General features: G+C 44.3%; 1 protein-coding gene and 1 long non-coding RNA gene across 3 annotated transcripts; one reads left to right on the top strand and one right to left on the bottom strand.

Annotated features, from left to right (window-relative positions):
- Window positions 1–3332: 3332 nt before the first annotated feature.
- LOC116792286 lies at window positions 3333–8170 on the bottom strand. The gene is made up of 4 exons (XR_004359055.1): window positions 8108–8170; window positions 7975–8030; window positions 5566–5653; window positions 3333–3507 (listed from the first exon to the last, which is right to left on the bottom strand). It is a non-coding gene; the product is annotated as an uncharacterized LOC116792286 (long non-coding RNA).
- CCDC51 (coiled-coil domain containing 51) lies at window positions 8160–13912 on the top strand. Of its 2 annotated transcripts, none has more exons than XM_032699132.1 (5): window positions 8160–8191; window positions 9577–9817; window positions 9953–10299; window positions 10638–10802; window positions 12006–13912. In XM_032699132.1, exons 3-5 carry the CDS (start codon window positions 9982–9984, stop codon window positions 12780–12782), a joined length of 1260 nt encoding a protein of 419 aa, XP_032555023.1. In that variant the 5' UTR covers window positions 8160–8191; window positions 9577–9817; window positions 9953–9981; the 3' UTR covers window positions 12783–13912. The 2 variants fall into 2 exon arrangements, with proteins under 2 accessions (XP_032555023.1, XP_032555024.1); XM_032699133.1 differs by lacking the exon at window positions 8160–8191 and adding an exon at window positions 8289–8493 and having other exon boundaries at window positions 12006–12782.
- The last annotated feature ends 351 nt before the right edge of the window (window positions 13913–14263 follow it).

Genomic DNA, 14263 nt, shown 5'->3' with positions numbered 1-14263 from the left:
GAGTGGAGAGAGGCATTGCAGGAATCGATAAATAATGATGGTTAGGCTAAAAATAAACACTTCACTGAAGCAGAAGCCTTGACACCTGAAATTACTGTCTTACTGCTTTAGAAAATGCTCTCATAATTCTCTAAGTGCAGTTTTCTTGAATCAGCCATTATATTTATGGTTTTACTTTATTTAATACTTTTTTCCCAAAACCTGTGATATTTGAGTCATTACATATAAAAGCAGATCAACCTCTACCAAACAAACTTTTATTTCAGGATCTTAGTAAATGAGAATAATACTTACTTGTCATGTAGAAGATTTTTATTTCTGAAGGTAATTTCGATGCCTCCACTTGTCTTTTAAAATCTCATACAAGGATAAGACCTAGAAAAGCAGGCTAGAATGGGCAGTTTTGTAGACTGTTAAATGGCAGTGATAATGTCAAAATAGTGAACAACTGAATGCAACAGTGAACTGGCCAAAGAGACAGAGCTGATGTGCTCTTGTTGTGTGATTCAGCTGGATCTCAGGCTGCTCTGCAAAGTCTGGTGAACAATGACATGTTCAAGGTGACTGAGCAAGCTTAGCAACATGCAGAGCACATTCACTGTCCTGAAACTCTGATTTAGCCTCAGCTCCTGCATCGCGGGCTTTTGCTCTGGAATTTGCAGAGCAGGAACAGTACATTACAATTATTTATTAATTAAGTCTCAGAATCTTATTCTGAAGTAAGAGAATACCACTTTCCCCATTTTGAAGAAAACTGGAATGCAAAATGTCTTACAGAAGGTCCCGAAGCAAATCTGTGGCAGAGCAGAAGTTCACATCCAGTTCTCCAGGCTGGCTTACTTACACTGGAGAAGCTTCCTTTTCGAGACCTCACATGAATCAGTATCTGGAAGCCATTCAGAGCAGGGTATCATTTCCTTAGAGCTGAACTAACTCTAAAGAGTGGGAAAAGTCCTTTAAAACAGTAGAGCTTAACTTGAAATGATTATGGCAATTTTATCCTTCAATGGGTTTCCCTGCAAAGAAAATTTGCATCTATTCTGCTGCTATTTTAATTGACACCCCGTTTCCTACTGCCTTTTGGACTTTGTTTTTTCTGTGCCCTTCAGACCATTGTCATTTTATGTATATATGTGATTTAGGAGTTATATTGTCTTTGCATTAGTTTAACATTGAGCTGGAGCTGCAGTAAGGAATGAAATGCCATTTATTACATAACATTATGCAAAAAGATACAATCGAACTGTTCCTTTGTTCAGCTTCATTTCCACAGCCTAATATAAAACACAGGAGGACTCTTGGCCAGGAGGGCAGTTGAGTGCCTACATTAAAGTAAAGCCTATTGAGAACAGCTCTCCCACAGCAGAGATCTGTCACTTTGCCATTTGGTCTTCTTCCCTCTTGTCTTGATTTTTGGCTGAAAGGCTTTTGCATATTGTCTCATACTGTGGAGCACACATCTCTGTTCACTGTCCTCTACTCAGACCACCTCAAGTTAGCTTGGCTGGGATTGGCAACCTCATTCATTTCATTCAGTAGCTCCTGGGGCAAACAATTTCTTATTGATACACTGCCAGGGTTTTATTTCTCTCATAATCTGGCCAGATCTAGAGGATGTTGTCTCCCTGTCTCTCTTCCTGCTCCTTTAAACCATTCCCCCCCCATTACCTACTTTGATACCAGTGGAAAATGGGTGTGCACATGGGCAATGTGGGTAAGGATGTGCCCCCTTCAGTGTATGACTGATGTAAGTGAAGTACAGCTTCTGCTTTCACTCTGAGCAGGCAGAACTGTGAGCACAGTGTCTGTGGTTGTGTTTCATGTGTTGGAACTGAGCTCTGCCCCAAAATGCACCAGTGGTGGCTTTCATTGCCTTCAGCATTCTGCACAGACCCAGGGCACTCCCTGCTCCGTATCTAAGGCACCTTTATCCTACATCTTTGTGGGAACATTTTTCTGACACAGAAGTTACCTTTATCCAAAACGCAGAAATCATTCAAGCGTGAATTCTGGCCTTCACCAGCTCTGTGAGTTGGCAGGACTCGATCTGTTCTCCAGAGCAGTACCTTTAGAGTCAACAACTCTCTTGGTGCCGCCAAAGGCTGGTCTTCACCCCTTCGGAGGGCAGCAGGGACCTGATCCGACTGTGAACTGTTGGCACTAGAGCTGAGGCTGCTACAACGCGGGGCACGGACGGGCGGCACCGCCGGGCGACAGGGGCACTGTAGGGACACTGTGAGGGCACTGTAGGGATACTGTAAGGGCACTGAGGGCACTGTGAGGGCCGCCCCAGGAGCTCCGGCGGCGGGAAGCGCTGCGCGTGCGCAGCCGCACCCCTGCGATGGAGGCCCCGCGCCCCCGCAGTTCCCGCGGCCGCCGCGCGGGGGCGGCAGAGCCCGGGCGCGCTGAGGGACCCCCGGGCGCGGCCCCGCCCGGTCCCGCCCCCAGCCCTCTAAAAATGTCCTTTTTAACAAGGAAACCCTCTTAGTTGCACCTCGTGCGCTGACGACCAAGACCTGCGCTCTCTTCCTTATGAGCCCAGAATGTGTACGAGCCCAGATTTCCCATGTAGCTCCCCCCACTGCAGCCCGAGTGCCTCCTTGTCCACAGAAGCCATTCCTTTCCCGCAGCCATCACCCGCCCCTCCTGACAGCAGGAGCAGCCTCTGTCCCACTCTTACTATTCAGTAAGAAAGGCTCTGCATTAATTCTTCCCGCCCCCCCCATTAAGTCCTACCTTGGGATCATCATACTCTTCCTTGAGGTTTCCACACCCAGTGTACTGCCACAGCTCTGCATTTTAAAAGTAAAGTTAGTCTCATAAGGACTGTTCCCTCCCTTCTCCCCCCACTCAAGGCATTCCATGAGTGTAAAGGAGCTGTGATGACAATATGCAGAAGTTCAGGAAAACGTGGTGTAGTGACTATTTGTAGGACAAAGGCAAGTGTACGTCCAGGAGGCACTGGGACTATAGGGCACTGCAATGTTGTTAAGTAAGAACATAGAATGGAGTGTTGTTTTAGAGACTGACAGACCCCAAGGTGCTGAAAATGGAAGTATAACCCAACTTTTCTTTAGAGAAAACTTGCAGCTCTTACAAGAGCACACATCTCAAACAACTGCAGCTAAACCTAAACTCCAGATTAAAACTCTGCAGATTTTAACACTCAGACCCTGTCTCCCATTGTCAAAAGAGGGCAGAAATTGAAATTTATTCTCGCAAATGACAACCAACCTCAGCAGATGCACTCAGGGTGCACAAGGTCACATTTCATTTCCAGTATAAAACAGTAAAGCCATTTTTAAACAAAACTGAGATGTAAAGAGAAAGTATCACATCTTAACAAAAAGTATTTATTCAGACTAAACAAAATGTACAATGTTCCCAAAATGACAGTGAGTTTTCATGACTCTCTGAAGTCTGCAAATCCATTGAGTAACTCGATCACTTCTTACCCTGCAGTTTAATCAAACTACTTTTTGCCAGACTTCTTTATTCCACCACTGGCTGCCAAAAGAAACAACACAGCTGGTTAGATGACTGTGACACAGTTCAGCTACAAATTCAGTTCCTCATAAAGTCGATTCCCCCCTTGGGCGTCTGTACAGCCCAGATCCCCACTGGTTTTCATCTCACACACTTTACTCTGAGTGACTTACTTAACATTAGAAACTAAGTTTTTCCTGGAAGCAAATATCTACAACAGAACTAAATATTTCAAGAGTTACTTTGTTCCTCCATTGTTAATGTTTATTTCTTATACAGCAGGAGCATAGTCTGGTCAAATCAAATTCGAGGCTAAGGAAAAAAATACATCATTATCCCTATAGCAACTAAAGCCAAAAGTTGGGATCAAAGGTCTACAGAAGCAAGTACTGGAATAACGAGAATTCTAGTTCTCTGGAATTATCTGTTCCCTGCAGTCCTATTATTGAAGACACTGCAGCAGGGTGAAAGAACACCACATACTGACACAGCAACAAGTGTGGCATTTTTTGTAAATGCTGGTTTTCACCCTATGTGTCAGGTACAACCAGTGGGAAGGGAACAGCAAGGCTGCACCAAGACAGGCTGCAAGGCCCGAGGGTCAACAACAGACTCTGCAGTGCACCATGATTCCAGCAGCGTTGCCTTGCTGAGGCTCTTGGGAACAGGCTGAGCCTGCCACAGTAACACAGCAATCGTTACCTGCTTTGGCAGGCATCAGACAAGGACTACATGACTGACATTCAGCCTAGAAAAAGGCAGAGTAATAATGGCAGGAAAGAACTGTGAAGATCTGTGAGTTGAAGCGACCTACACAGAACGAGTTTAGGATGGTAAGGACAGAAGAGAGGCTCAAGGAATTTTTTGCATCACTCTGTAACACCAAAGACATTCTGAGTCCCACACCCACACATTTTTTGTACAGGGATAAATCAGAGGAGCTAGATCAATCTGAGATAAATAAACAAGAACCATCCCAAGTCAGTGGGATTGGATGGCACTTCCTCCAACAGCACCAACAAGTTCTAACGAGAAAATGCAGAACTGCTGGCTAAGATTTGAAACATCAGTACAGCCACAATGTCAGAGGACTCACTGACTGCCAGCAAAGCTCCCAGATACTGAATAGGTTCTGTAAAGAACCAGGTAACTACAGATGCAGTCTGACCTCGATCTGTTAGAAGATAAGAGAGTCTGGAACAAAGCAAAGGGATAAACAGTGTTGTGAAAGTTAAAAAGGACTTCTGTAAAGAGTAAATCCTTCCTCAGTGACCTGCTGGAACTCTGAGGTTATAATTAGGTGTATGGATAAAGTGAATCCATATCATCATAATTACATTTTCACACAGCATCCAACAAGATTCCATAGCAAAGGCTGTTAGTGAAACTATGGGACTATTGGAAAGGTCTTTCTGGGACCTTTCAAGACTGAAAGTTTGCTGAAGAATAGGAAGCCAAGTGTGGAGTTGAACAGTCTGTGAGTGCAGACTCACATTAACAGTCTCCTGCTGTCACTGAGACAGAGACCGGATTCAATGGGCCACCAAGATGCACCCTGTGAACTCTCCTCTGTGACACCACATCCTTTACAGTCTAAAAGCAAAAAGGTTGAAGCCAGACTGATTTCCAGACATCTTTTTTTTTTTTTTCCTGCCATGAATCTCCTGCTATAGAAGAAATTCATCCTCTCAGAGGACAAGCACTGGATTTGTTAAACCTGGAACACTGTGGCAAAGCCTACATATAATACACCTGGAAAGAAAAGGCTGGTATGCTAAAATGAGAGTAGGAATGTCTCTGCACATCCCACCAGAACAGGTCAGCGTGCCAAACACAATATTTTACCTGCTAAACCAGAACCTGCATCAGGAATTTGGGGGTGAAATTGCACAGCCAAAGAAAAGAAAGAAAAATAAATAGCCTCTATTTGTTACATGTAATCTGTATCTGCCATCAACTTGCTGGTCTATGTCAAATAACCCAGAGGTACCTGCCTTTTCATGTTTGCCAAGAAAAAACATTAAATTTTTGAAGTCAGCAAGTCCTCCATCTCTCCTGTCAGGATGGCACCTCACTTACCCAGAGGCCCTTTTCCAGCAGCTTTTGCTTTCATCTCCTCAAGTTTCTTTTGCTCCTCCTTCTGCTTTTGTTTGAATGCCAGATCTGTCTAAAGGAAAGAACAGCAGCATTTGTTAACATCTCTTCCCCCCACCCAAAATTGAAAAACAACTGACAAGCATTGAGAAACGAATGTAATGCTCAGCAGCAACCAACACCTGACTGGACTGAGGCAGGATGGCTGAATGCTGCTAAATATGCAAAACTTCGCAGAACTATCACCAAGGTTTTTGCTGTACCACAACACAATGGCTAAGCTTTAACTTTGTATGTTTGGTCTTTCTGGAATTATTTCCCCTGGCGTAACCTTGTTCTGAGATTATGATCCCTCTGAATGACAAATGTCTGCACTAACACCATTCACTAATGTGCCATCAGTGGCACATGCAGCCTGGTGCACAACAAAACTTGGGAGATTACATAGGATGTAAGTAAAAAGGTTGCTTTTACCTAAAAAAGCATTAATTTCAAATAAATCCTCTCACACATATGTCACCTTTTGCTGGGTTTAATATATTTGTATTAGTTCCAAGAAATCTATTGAGACTGCTGGCAAAATGTACAGGCAAGCCAGTTGTTGAGCATCCCTATTGGAACAGCCTCTGGAATTCAGGACAGCTCAGACATACTGTGTCCCTCAGACACACAATCTTAACAGATATCAAGACTGAAAGGGAACACAGTATTCTTCCTGGCCTTCAGGACTTTGGGTAACTAAACTGAGGACCTTGACAAATGAGATTCCATGGACTCTTCACCAATCCAGTCCATGTCTCAACTACCTTTGTAACTGCAAAGCTTTCCTCTTCTTTCAGTTAAAGCTTCTTTTACTGCAATGTCACCCTATTACTTCCCCTACCTACTCCTCACAGAACAGAATATTCCATTTCTATCTCCAGGTTTTCCTGTTTGTTGTTTTATATCCTGTAGGCTAAAGTGTCTTTCCTAATAAATTAATCCCTCATGTTTATTCACTTCTGTGGGTTTTTTCTTGCAATGTGTTGCCCCCAAGTACTTGCAGTACTGCAGGGCTGAGAGAAAAAATAAATATTACATCATGTTTAACACACAAGACTTTTTTTTATATATCTTTATGATTTTGCAGGTGTTCAGTATATGATCCTTTCATGTGGACCTGCAGTTTAGCCAGTCATTCTGCTCATATTTTATAACTTGATCAATCTTTTCAAAGAAAGGGACTTAGCATATATGCTTAATTAAATAATCCATTTTTTTCAAACTTTCCCCGATTTGTTAAGATTTCTTTGAGCACTAGTCTTGTCTCTGGCAGTCTGTGGCCCCTCCAGATTTTCTGTTTCCTACCAAAAGAATAAGCCATATTGTCAGTCAGTCAGTCAACCACCCAAGACACCAATCAAAATATTACTCAGACTCTGATCAAATACAAAATCCTTCAAAACCTCACTCAGCACATCCTTGCAGACAATGTTTTGAGAGTGCAGCATTTCAGCAAACTGCACCATCACCTTCTATCACCTTCCAAGGCCCCATTCTTGCCTTGCATTTGAGAACACTACATGAGTTGGCAACAATAACCTCATATCTCCTGGGGTTTATTCTCATGCACTGCCCTGCTACAGGAGAGAACCTCCTTTGTTTGCCAAAGTTTTATTAAAATCCACAATGGCTGTTAACTTTTACATTACTATAACTTGGATCTTTGTAAGCCCTTAATTGGCTCTACCATTTCTCTAACAATAAAGCTTATTTAGAAAGCTATGGGGTTTTTTCCCTTTTTCCAAGAGACACTGTATTTGCCTTTTCCCAGTCAGTGGTGCCTCATCCATCATCCACTATCCTCAGAAATAGCAGCTGACACCCATACTCTGAGCCCTTATGTTTGAGTACCTCTAACACACGATCCGCTAGCACTTAATTTATTCAAACTACTTTGTTTGTACCCTGTCTCAGGCTCCTGGGACCAGAGTAACTGTCTGATAGACTTCAGATCGCAGCAAGGGCATTCCAGGCTCCTCCATTAGCCAGCACTGCCGCATCCACCAGGGCGGGATGCCACCGCAGAATGCTTTGGGTTAGAAGGGACCTTGAAGATCATCCAGTTCCAACCCCTTGCCATAGGGAGGGGCCATAGAGAGGGCCACGTCCAACCTGGCCTTGAACGATTCCAGGGATGGGGCACCCACAACTTCCCTGAGCAACCCATACCAGGGCCTCGCCACCCCAGCAGCGAAGAATTTTTTCCTAATATCTCACCTAAACCTACTTTCTTTCAATCTGAGGCCATTCCCCCTTGCCCTGTCACTGAGATGCTCTTGTAAACGCCAGGGAACACCCCACGCAGCCGGGCCCGCCGGGGCTGAGCCGCCGGGGCCTCCCCCGCCGCCCTACCTCATCCAGATCCTTCGTCTGCTTCTTCGGCTGCTTCAGCGGCTTCTTCTTGCCGCCTGCAAAGACAGAGGACACAGTGAGGGCCGGGCGGGGCCGGGCGGGCGGTACCGGGGGGCCCCGGGCCCGGCCTTACCCTCCCGGCCCGACATGGCTCCGCTCGCTCCGCCCGCCGCTCCCGCCCCTTCCGCCGCCGCCGCTTCCGCCGGGGCCGGGGCAGGTACGGGAGCGGCGGGGCCGGGCCGGGGGCCGGCGGGGAAAGGGCCCCCAGGCGGGGAAGGGGAGGGGACGGAGGGGGTCGGTCATGGGGGAAGACCCGGCTGCGGGTTGGGGGCGCGCGGCGGGAATTCCGCGTTCGCCTTTTTTTGACCGGGAGGAGACGGGACCCGTAAAAACGGGTCTGGCTCGGCACCGGCTCTCGGCGTGTGCGGCAGCTTTTGGAGGCGTGTTTGTGAAGGGCTGCAGGCGGAAAAAGCGTTTCTTACAAGGGAAGCAAGAGGGGAGCCAGGCAGGTTATCTCAGGTTAATCTCTCGTAACTTTCTTGTGTCCTGTGAGCTCAGACCGAGATCACTTTCTTCACTGGCTGTATGTGACTTGTCTGCACAGAAATTCTCCTTAAAATCTCAGCTTTCTCCCTCTTTTTGCTATACTCCAATAGGCTGAACTTTTGCTAAAGCTCTTCCTGTAGTAGTGCGATTAAAAGAGGGGAATTTTGCAGTCCGGAACAGGCAAAGTTGAGCCGAGGTTTAGTACGTGGCCTGCAACATAAGAGTAGGTGTTGTAAACAGGGACATGTGTGAGTGATGCTGGAAGGAGAGAGAACTCACTTCATTTCCATGCCTTCTGGGTTTGATCTTACGCGTTGTTATGCATATAAAACAACTGCTAAGATTTTCATAGTGCCACTTGGTGTTATTACTATTTGTTAGAAATACTCAACAGGGAATGAACTTGAGGTGTTCAAGATTAGCTAGCCAGCTAAAAAGCTGATGAAAAACCACTTTCCAGTTGGAACAACCCTTTCTTGTGGAGATGCCTGTATAGCCACCTAAAATTAACATTGTTTTATTGTTTTAAAATAATTAAAAATACTCTGCAACAGCTATCAAGCTTTCTCAGTAATTCCTGGGTTTATATTTTATTAGTCAAACCTAATATAGTCATACTCAAATTTCATATTAAACCTTATTTGAAAGTTTTCCTGTTTCCAATTTTTGGAGGAATGTACTCAGTAGAAAATTAAGATCATGTTTACAATAATAGACAATAAACCATAACTAGCAGCCTGCTTTTGCACTGTAGGCAAGAATTTTAAGCTCATTTTAAAATGCAGCCCAGCTGTGTGTTCATTACATGAGATTTTTCTGATCTTGTGGCTCTTCCTTTTGTAGGAAGTGCCTTTTGTAGGCGCTCTCATGGGAATACTTCTTGTGTTCAGTTCAGCATTTATGTGTTTTTTATTTGTCCTTTATTTTTTGTCTGCGCACCTTTCAAACACGTCATGCATCTGGCACAGCGTAAGATAAAGGAAATGATCGAGCCGCACTTTTTATTAACAAGATTTTTTCCCCTCTCCGTCTTTTTTCTTTTTCTGTATTTTGTAGAGTTGTGAGTACCTGTGAAACCACAAGGCAGAATTTCATAGTGCAGCCACTGCTGTGCTGTAGCACTAAATTCTTCTGAAGCTACTCCTGCTGGCCCTGGATCTGCACATGACTGGTGTTCACGCCGTGAGTGAATTAATAATCAAGAAGCATGAAGCATGGTGGGAGTACTTCCTAACAGCAGAAGAGCAGGAATCTGTGGCACAATTGCACTTTATTGAAATCGTGGAAAATTTTCTAGGTAAGCAGTGGTGTAAAACCAGCAATGGTTTAGCCATTCTTGAATTGGTTGGTTTTGGTACACATGTAGTTAGTTTTAAGAGCTATAAATCAGCTATACTTCGATAACTTTTATTTTTCTTCTTCTTACTTGTAGCACATTTACTCAGTGATTAAGTTGAAGACATGGGGCCAATGAAATATAAATCGAGTGTGTCCTCAGTGTCCTGTGGCCTGCAATACCACCATTCATTGATGAAGTGGAGTCCCAAAATGAATTTACATGTAGTGAGGACTTACTGCTCCTCAGAGCCCAAGAGGCCTGAAGCCAAGTCTGCCATAGAAATGGCCATGGGCCTCCTTCATCGGCTCACAGAAACTGGGACTGTGATGGGAAAAAACTCCCTTCAAAAAGCATCTGCAACATGCAAGAATTGGTGGGACAGATATGAAGAGTTTGTAGGAATTAATGAAGTTCGAGAGGCTCAAGGAAAAGTAACAGAGGTAAACATGAAGATAATGTGGAATTTTAAAACTTATGAGTTAAGCTATATGAAGCATAATCACTGGCTGTGAGGCAGGAAAGATCCTCCAAGGAGAATCATGTCTTTTTTTTCTGCTTTGACTGACTGTGTAGGTACTGTGAATGTGTTCCAGGCTATGCATGTAGTAAATAGAGCTTATCCCTTGGATTGAAATGGAGTGTGGTTTGTTTTGTTGTTGGTTTTTTTAATCCTCCCCCACCCCAGACCCCCCCTCCCCCCTCCCCCAAAAAATTGTATGAATAGCAACATAGGTCTGTATGGTAATAAGTTTCTAAAATAAATGCTCTTTCTTCTCAGGCAGAAAATGTCTTTATGATAGCTCGGGGGATAGTACGAGAGGCTCGTGAAAATGTAGAAGCCCAACAGATTAAACTGAAGGAAATTCGGGACCGCTTAGACAGGGTCTCTCGGGATGACACCCAGTATTTAGAACTGGCTACTCTGGAACACAGGTTGCTGCAGGTAATTTGTTGGTACTTTAGCACTGGCAAATATGTTGAAAATTTGTGTGCTTTGCTTCCATCACTAGTGGCTGTTTTTGTAGATGCAGTTCAGTTCTGAAGAAAGTGATCCGAGTTAATTTCTTAGGATCCTTGCTTTAGTTAATTATTATCAGTGGTTTGATCCACTATGCAAATTGTATATGTTAATGCTAAAATAGGGTAGTAAATTTGGAGAAGAAAACTGCAGATAATGAACCTAGAGAATTAGTTGTTGTAGTGATGACCTGTACATGAGTAGTCAAGAAAAAGCTGCCATTCAGTGAATTAACCTTCCATATGATGAGAGAAACTCTTTCTGGTTAATCCGTGAAAATTCAGCTGCCTTTTCTGTGGCTGCGACACCCAGGAAATGCAGATGAAACTGCAGGAACAGCAGGAGCAGGCTTGGAAGCAGGTACACCTGTGGCAAAGGTCAGGCAAGGAGTGGTTACCAACGTCTGAGAGAACACTGAGCTCCTGCATCAGTGGGTAGAACACTGGGAAAGAACTAGAGACCTGTAATTGTCTAAATATGGGATCAGATTTGTCTGGATGAGACTTAAAGAAGAACTGAGCTCTGCATGACCATGAAGAAGGGTAGAATTCAAGTCACTGCTGTCTGTAACGTGGTGGTGCCATCTCACAAAGGAAATATGTACTTGGAAAAATAATTCGGAGAGAGGCAGGAAGAAAGGGAAGACGTTTGTCTGTAAGAAGGGTAAAATAAAGAATGCAGAAGAATAAGAAGTGTGTTCATCAGATGAAACTCTCTGAGATGTCCTTTTCAGTCCTTTTTTCAGTTCCCTCTGAAGGGATTTGAAAGTGAAAGGTGTAGTAAGGGTGATGTCTGGAGAAGTTATCAGGGCTGAAAAAGTGAACTCATACCCTTTTTCTGTCATCAGCACTTGACAGATTCTCATGTGCAGGATCTTCAGCTGTGATTCCTGACAACCTTTTCCATCTCTCAGTTTTGACTTAAAATGATGTCTCATTGACTTAAGTAGGATTAATAAAGAAAATCCCACATTCAAGGGAAAATTTCTGAAACCGAACTAACGGATGTTCCCAATTTTCCTGCCTTCATCTGCATCAGGGGTTTGGGGTTTATGGGACTTTTTTAATTTATTGTAGACTATATAGCTTCATATTATACCTTCTCCTTTAATGACTATATTTCTTGCAGGAAGAGAAGAGGTACCGAGCTGCATATTTAAATGCAGAAGAATCAGAGAGAGAAAAATTCTCTCTCTTCTCTGCAGCTGTAAGGGAAAGCCATGAGAAAGAGCGCACAAGAGCTGAAAAAACTAAGAACTGGTCTATTATTGGTTCTGTGCTGGGAGCCGTTATAGGTGTTCTGGGTTCCACCTATGTAAATCGAGTAAGGCTGCAAGAATTGAAAGTCTTGGTGCTTGAAGCACAAAAGGGCCCAATAAATTTACAAGAAGCCATCAAAGAACAGGCCTCCAGCCATTACTCACAGCAGAAGGATCTCAGTGATGTCATAGAAGACCTGAAAAATGTGCTGCAAACAACAGCATCACGAGGAGTAAAAGAGGGCGCTTTGTTAACTAGAGAAACCAGGAATGACTCCATAAAAATAGATTCACTTTTAACTCCTTTAAACGAACAGCTAAACTACATTAAACAAGTCAGTTCATGTCTAGGGAGTTTACAGCAGCAGTTTAACAGTCTGCAGGAAAGTGTCACACAGGTGCTGTCTGAGATGCAGAGTGTCAAACTCGCGATCCGCTCTAGACCTACGGAAAGGGTGATCCCGAGGTCTTCAGGGGAGGGCAAGGGCCAGGCTTCTGCTGTGAGAGATGTGATTTTAGAATTGTGTGATACCGAGAGGAGACTGGAAACACAAATCAAGAGAAGTTCTATTTACAGCACTGCACTGACGTGTGCTATGTTTGCTATTACTCTGCCTGTACTCTATATTATACTTAAAGGGAACTGATCCCTGATCAATTGCCACAATTTACTAGATTAATAAAGGTAAACTTGCACTCTAAGTAGTTAGAGTACAAGTCCAAATAAAGCTGCCTTAGCGTTTCTCGTTATGCCTTCTCCTGTATATTTGAAAAACTTGTAAAGCCGTGGTCCATCTTCTGCTGCAGGATTCAGGTTAAGTCTCTGTCATGTGCTGTGCATTTAACAAGGAAAGGAATTGCCACAGTTGATCTGTTGATTTCATTCACAGTTTCACTCTCACTGTCTAGTCTTGTATATCGAGACAGCATCCCCAAATGGCCCTCTGAGCCCCAGCTTGCAACCATGGGGCCCCAAATGGCCCCCAGCAGACCCCAAGTTGTTCCCTTTGTTGCTCCCAATGCCCATGTCATCCCACAGCGGTCCCAAATGTCCCCATCAGGCTCTAACTTGCCCTGCTGGGCCCCAATTTGCCCAAGACAGGCCCTGAAGTGTAATCTGGTACATCCCCACTCTGACCCAGCCTCAGGCACATGCCCTTACCCAGCCCTGACCCTCAGCTCTATGCAGCAGGCACTGCCAGGGCCCATCAGCTGCAGCCCCTGGCTGCCTCCAAGGCCCCTTGAGATTCTGGACTTCGGATATGTTTATTGCTGGCACAGCCACGTGTTGTGGCCCAGCCCCATGGGCTCTGATGTCCTGCCATCCCCACTGTTCCCCTCTCCCCAGCTGAGGGCACAAGGAGGCGTCGTCTTCCAGTGGCACAGTGCCAGAGCTGAGCTGAGGTGACCCCCCGAAGTCCTGTGCTTCCCCAGAGCCATCAGTGTCTCCCCATGGCTCCTCTTCTTTACCAGGACACCACGAGGCTCTACGACCTCTGCACTGTCCAGCACTGTGGCCACTGCTGGACCAAGTGACAGAGCCTGGGGCTATACATGATACACGAGACATGCTGTACAGACATGGGACCTACACTGTACCTAGAACTAAATAAAACCAGAAACAAACAAAAAACTTAAGGGCAAAAATTTCTACTTGCTTGGTAAAATGACTCCTAATGTTTTGTGCATGGACAAACTGCAAAACTGTGAAGAAATCATGAGCAAAAGTAGAGAGGATTACACATGAGGCGTTTAGATCAACGATAGAGTAAAAGAATCATTTGAACTGGAAATCACAAATCCAGCTCCATAATGAATGGTGGAATAAACAGTATTAGAAATGATCTGTGATGATTCACTACCTGTAAGAGAGATGAAGTGTGCAAAAGGTGGTTTTGGGAAGCTCCACTGCTGATTTATATATTGAGTGTTTGGAGTGGGAAGTGAATAACAAGCATTTGTCGGGGCAGAAGTTTGATCTACTGGTTTGAAAACTGGGATAAAAATTCCCATATGCTTAGCTATGTCAAGAAGTGTGCATACAGATCAATAAAATTTTTCAAGTCTATAAGATTTCATTTTATCATTTCACAAATATTTTTACAGGTTGTACTTCTTGCAGGAGCTT

Source organism: Chiroxiphia lanceolata, chromosome 11, assembly GCF_009829145.1.
Source record: "Chiroxiphia lanceolata isolate bChiLan1 chromosome 11, bChiLan1.pri, whole genome shotgun sequence".
Classification (NCBI taxonomy): domain Eukaryota; kingdom Metazoa; phylum Chordata; class Aves; order Passeriformes; family Pipridae; genus Chiroxiphia; species Chiroxiphia lanceolata.
The sequence above is the reverse complement of the archived record's forward strand: the minus strand, read 5'-3'. Positions and strand labels throughout refer to the sequence as shown.

Coding starts and splice junctions, on each gene's coding strand:
- CCDC51 (XM_032699132.1), top strand. CDS start 9,982: ATGGGGCCAATGAAATATAAATCGAGTGTGTCCTCAGTGTCCTGTGGC. Junction 10,300..10,637: donor CTCAAGGAAAAGTAACAGAG/GTAAACATGAAG, acceptor CTTTCTTCTCAG/GCAGAAAATGTCTTTATGAT. Junction 10,803..12,005: donor TGGAACACAGGTTGCTGCAG/GTAATTTGTTGG, acceptor TATTTCTTGCAG/GAAGAGAAGAGGTACCGAGC.